Raw genomic sequence first — 6,000 nt, 5'->3', positions numbered from 1 at the left:
CAATCTGTCTGTCAACTGGTACAGTCTGTACAATCTGTCTGTCAACTGGTACAGTCTGTACGATCTGTCTGTTAACTGGTACAGTCTGTACAATCTGTCTGTCAACTGGTACAGTCTGTACAATCTGTCTGTTAACTGGTACAGTCTGTACAATCTGTCTGTCAACTGGTACAGTATGTACAATCTGTCTGTCAACTGGTACAGTCTGTACAATCTGTATGTCAACTGGTACAGTATGTACAATCTGTCTGTTAACTGGTACAGTCTGTACAATCTGTCTGTCAACTGGTACAGTATGTACAATCTGTACTTGTCTTCAACCACATGATGTAATTCAACAACTTCTGATGAAACTACTGAACCAAAGTCAAATCCGTAATATTTCAATGTGATAGAGTATAGTAGTCTTTCCAGGAAGAGTTTAACCGCCGAGTTTAAAACGACACAAAGTGCCTCTTTTTCCTCGTCTTCTGTTGTTTGCTACGATAATAAAAAATAAATCTTAAGATAATTTCAAAAAAATCTAAACAGAAAAATAAAACTTAATTTAATAAACTTATAAACCTCTGGACTAAATTAGTCTAATTATCATACAAAGCATTTATTTCAGTCAAAACAATAATCTGCAGTGTTTAAAAACAAAAAAAAAACATGTCATCATCATCATCATCATCATCATCATCATCATCAAAACAAAAACAAACAGCAAAAAAGGCAAAACCGGCTGAAATTAGTTGGCTGCTCCGCTCGCTCCGCTGCCCTCCAGAATCCAAACGTAAACATTTTGATGCCATTGCGGAACACGAGAGGAATGTTCTAGAACATCAGAGGGGATCAGGGGAAAAAAAAAAAAAAAAAAAAAGTATAAATTGTTTGAGATGAGATCAGATTACAAAATGGCCACCTGTCCATAGAGAGGAATACATTCATCTGACGAGGATCCCACCGCTGCCACCAGTACTCAGTCAGTCAAACCAGAGGGGGAAGGGCCAACTTAGAGGGGGGAGGGGCGTACAGTCAGGTCAACCCAGAGGGGGTGGACCTCCAGGCAGATGGGGAGGGGCCTACAGTCAATCAACCCATAGGGGGAGGGATCTACAATAGAGGGGGAGGGGCCTACAGTAAGTCACACTACGGTGAATGCAGCTGGACAGAGACAGGCTGGCTCACGGGTTCTCCTTTAAGGAGGGGATAGGCGTTTTAGGGTTGCCTCCCTCTTCCCTGTGTAGTGCTTTACTTTCGACCAGGGCCCTATATAGGGAACAGGGTGCCATTTGGAACACGTAAAAAGTCCAATCTTTCCTCCATCCCCCCCACTCCCCCCTTGAACCCTGGGTGACCCCGCCCGCCCCCCCCCCCCCCCCCCCAGTGGGGATAGATCTGAGGAACACTTTATGCCAGGTGGGTGAAGTCAGAGGTCAGGCTTGGTTGGGCAGAGCTGAGTCAGGGCACTGCCAGGTTCACTCAAAGAGCCGTTGGTAGATTGGTTGGGTGGTTGAAGATGAACCAGCGAGCTCATTGGATCCTGGGTGTTAGCATTAAGGTGCTGGTTGGCTACACGCTCCACCAGGGTCAGCAGTATTTCTGTAAACAGATGAAAACAAAAGAGAGAGAGAGAGAGAGAGTTGTTTCAGATACAGATACACATTTAACATACAGTACCAGTCAAATTGTTTTGACACCTACTCACATTCAAGAGTTTTTCTTTATTTTTACTATTATCTACATTGTAAACTCAGCAAAAAAAGAGAAACACCCCTTTTCAGGACCCTGTCTTTCAAAGATAAGTCGTAAAAATCCCAAATAACTTCAAAGATCTTCATTGTAAAGGGTTTAAACATGGTCGCCCAACAATTAATGAACATGTACCCGTGGAACAGTCTTTAAGACACTAATAGCTCACATGCTATGAAAACTTAGAACACTAAAGAGGACTTTCTACTGACTCTATTAAAACACCAAAAGAAAGATACCCAGGGTCCCTTCTCATCTGCGTGAACGTGCCTTTGGCATGCTGCAAGGAGGCATAAGGACTGCAATGTCCGTACTGAGAGACGCCTAAGACAGCACTACAGGGAGACAAGACGGACAGCTGATCGTCCTCGCAGTGCCAGACCACGTGTAACAACACCTGCACAGGATCGGTACATCCGAACATCACACCTGCGGGACAGGTACAGGATGGCAACAACAACTGCTCGAGTTACACCAGGAACGCACAATCCCTCCATCAGTGCTCAGACTGTCCGCAATAGGATGAGAGAAAGTGGACTGAAGGCTTGTAGGCCTGTTGTAAGGCAGGTCCTCACCAGACATCACCGGCAACGTTGCCTATGGGCACAAACCCACCGTCCCTGGACCAGACAGGTCTGGCAAAAAGTGCTCTTCACTGACCAGTCGCGGTTTTGTCTCACCAGGGGTGATGGTCAGATTTGCGCTTATCGTCGAAGGAATGAGTGTTACACCGAGGCCTGTACTCTGGAGCGATTTGGAGGTGGAGGGTTTGTCATGGTCTGGGGCAGTGTGTCACAGCATCATCGGACTGAGCTTGCTGTCATTTGCAGGCAATCTCAACGCTGCATTACAGTGAAGACATCCTCCTCCCTCATGTGGTGCCTTTCCAGCAGGCTCATCCTGACATTACCCTCCCCCAGAAATGTCCGGGAACTTGCAGGTGCCTTGGTGGAAGAGTGGGGTAACATCTCACAGCAAGAACTGGCAAATATGGTGTAGTCCAAGAGGAGGAGATGCACTGCAGTACTTAATGCAGCTGGTGGCCACACCAGATACTGACTGTTACTTTTCATTTTGAACCCCCTTTGTTCAGGGACACATTTTTCAATTTCTGTTAGTCACATGTCTGTGGAACTTGTTCAGTTTATGTCTCAGTTGTTGAATCTTGTTATGTTCATTCAAATATTTACAGATTTGCTGAAAATAAACGCAGTTGACATTGAGAGGACACTTCTTTTTTTTTGCTGAGATTAGAATAATAGTGAAGACATTAAAACTATGGAATAACACATATGGAATCATGTAGTAACCAAAAACGTGCTAAACAAATATATTTTACATTTATATTATATATTGCTTATTAGTTTACTCTAATTGGGGGAGGGGTGGTAGGGTTTGCGGGGGAATAATACAGGAAAACATATTCATTACACCATCACCTCCATTACACCATCACCTCCATTACATCATCACCATCATTACACCATCACCTCCAGTACACCATTACGCCATCACCTCCATTACGCCATCACCTCCATTACACCATCACCTCCATTACACCATCACCTCCACAACACCATCACCTCCACAACACCATCACCTCCACTACACCATCACCTCCACTACACCATCACCTCCATTACACCATCACCTCCATTACACCATCACCTCCATTACACCATCACCTCCACTACACCATCACCTCCACTACACCATCACCTCCATTACACCATCACCTCCATTACACCATCACCTCCATTACACCATCACCTCCATTACACCATCACCTCCACTACACCATCACCTCCACTACACCATCACCTCCACTACACCATCACCTCCACTACACCATCACCTCCATTACACCATCACCTCCATTACACCATCACCTCCACTACACCATCACCTCCACTACACCATCACCTCCACTACACCATCACCTCCACTACACCATCACCTCCATTACACCATCACCTCCATTACACCATCACCTCCACAACACCATCACCTCCACTACACCATCACCTCCATTACACCATCACCTCCACAACACCATCACCTCCACAACACCATCACCTCCACTACACCATCACCTCCACAACACCATCACCTCCACAACACCATCACCTCCACAACACCATCACCTCCATTACACCATCACCTCCACTACACCATCACCTCCACAACACCATCACCTCCATTACACCATCACCTCCACTACACCATCACCTCCACAACACCATCACCTCCACTACACCATCACCTCCATTACACCAGGAGGATCAAACCGAAGCAGAGCAGGGACATGTTCCTTAATGTGATCAGAGAAGGGTAATCCAAGGGATTTAAATCAGTTAAAAAAATAAAAATTGAGAGGAATCCACATTCACAAAAAAATAAAAAATAATATGAAATAACATCAGGATCACTATAGGTCTCATTTCCAACAAGACATTGAGATTGAATAGTTGTAGATTGATTATTATTATTCAACAGTTGATTGACGATTTTCTTTTTTTTGGGGGGGGGGGGGGGGGATTCCCGAAGTAGGAGAGTAGTAAAATGTGTTCTTATACTTTTTGTGATTTGTGAGAAACGTTATATTCAACTAGTTTGAGACCAGATGTGAGAAAATTCTGGTAAGCAGACTCCACTTCGGCCTGATTATAAAACATTTTCCCATGAAATATCATAATTATTCAAAGAATTTGTAAAGATATTATCAATAAGGATGTCAGATGAACTGGCTACTCTTGCGGCAGGGTAGCCTAGTGGTTAGAGTGTAGAGGGGGCAGGGTAGCCTAGTGGTTAGAGTGTAGAGGTGGCAGGTAGCCTAGTGGTTAGAGTGTAGAGGGGGCAGGGTAGCCCAGTGGTTAGAGTGTAGAGGCGGCAGGGTAGCCTAGTGCTTAGAGTGTAGAGGCGGCAGGGTAGCCTAGTGGTTAGAGTGTAGAGGCGGCAGGGTAGCCTAGTGGTTAGAGCGTAGAGGCGGCAGGGTAGCCTAGTGGTTAGAGCGTAGAGGCGGCAGGGTAGCCTAGTGGTTAGAGCGTAGAGGCGGCAGGGTAGCCTAGTGGTTAGTGCGTTGGACTTGTAACCGGAAGGTTGCAAGTTCAAACCCCCGAGCTGACAAGGTACAAATCTGTCGTTCTGCCCCTGAACAAGGCAGTTAACCTGTTAGAGCTCTAGGGGTGCTATTTCATTTTTGGATAAAAAACGTTCCCGTTTTAAGCGCGATATTTTGTCACGAAAAGATGCTCGACTATGCATATTCTTGACAGTTTTGGAAAGAAAACACTGAAGTTTCAGAATCTGCAAAGATTTTGTCTGTAAGTGCCCCAGAACTCATTCTACAGGCGAAACCAAGATGATGCATCAACCAGGAATTAGCAGAATTTCTGAAGCTCTGTTTTCCATTGTCTCCTTATATGGCTGTGATTGCGCAAGGAATGAGCCTACACTTTCTGTCGTTCGCCCAAGGTCTTAGCAGCATTGTGACGTATTTGTAGGCATATCATTGGAAGATTGACCATAAGAGACTACATTTTCCAAGTGTCCGCCTGGTGTCCTGCGTCGAATTCGGTGCGCAATTGCCAGCTGCTTCTACTTTACCATTTGATTCAGGGGAGAAAGCATGTGTCCAAGAACGATGTATCAATGAAGAGATATGTGAAAAACACCTTGATGATTGATTCTAAACAACGTTTGCCATGTTTTCAGTCGATATTATGGAGTTAATTTGGAAAAAAGTTCGCGTTTTGAGGACTGAATTTTCGGATTTTTTTTGGTAGCCAAATGTGATGTATAAAACGGAGCTATTTCTAATACACAAGGAATCTTTTTGGAAAAACTGAGCATCTGCTATCTAACTGAGAGTATCCTCATTGAAAACATCAGAAGTTCTTCAAAGGTAAATTATTTTATTTGAAGGCTTTTATGTTTTTGTTAATGTTGCGTGCTGGATGCTAACGCTAACGCTAAATGCTAACGCTAAATGCTAACGCTAGCTAGCTACTTTTACACAAATGATTGTTTTCCTATGGTTGAGAAGCATATTTTTAAAATCTGAGATGACAGTGTTGTTTACAAAAGGCTAAGCTTGAGAGATGGCATATTTATTTCATTTCATTTGCGATTTTCATAAATAGTTAACGTTGTGTTATGCTAATGAGCTTGCTGAGAGATTTACACAATCCTGGATACAGGGGTTTTTTCATAGCTAAACGTGACGCAGAAAACGGAGCGATTTGTCCTAAACAAATAATCTTTCAG

At 44.0% G+C, this 6,000-nt stretch overlaps 1 protein-coding gene across 4 annotated transcripts in view; it reads right to left on the bottom strand.

The window, feature by feature from the left end:
- Positions 1–585: 585 nt before the first annotated feature.
- Positions 586–6,000, bottom strand: part of LOC110489533 (nuclear receptor coactivator 2) — a 188,496-nt gene continuing 183,081 nt past the window's right edge. For all 4 annotated transcript variants that reach the window (XM_090199235.1, XM_090199237.1, XM_090199236.1 and 1 more), the window contains exon 23: positions 586–1,584. In XM_090199235.1, the coding sequence (XP_090055361.1) occupies positions 1,573–1,584 (12 nt within the window). In that variant the 3' untranslated portion in view covers positions 586–1,572. The remainder of the gene's footprint in view (positions 1,585–6,000) is intronic.

This window comes from Oncorhynchus mykiss, chromosome 15 (assembly GCF_057628025.1).
Source record: "Oncorhynchus mykiss isolate SJ-2025 chromosome 15, ASM5762802v1, whole genome shotgun sequence".
Lineage (NCBI taxonomy): Eukaryota > Metazoa > Chordata > Actinopteri > Salmoniformes > Salmonidae > Oncorhynchus > Oncorhynchus mykiss.
The sequence above is the reverse complement of the archived record's forward strand: the minus strand, read 5'-3'. Positions and strand labels throughout refer to the sequence as shown.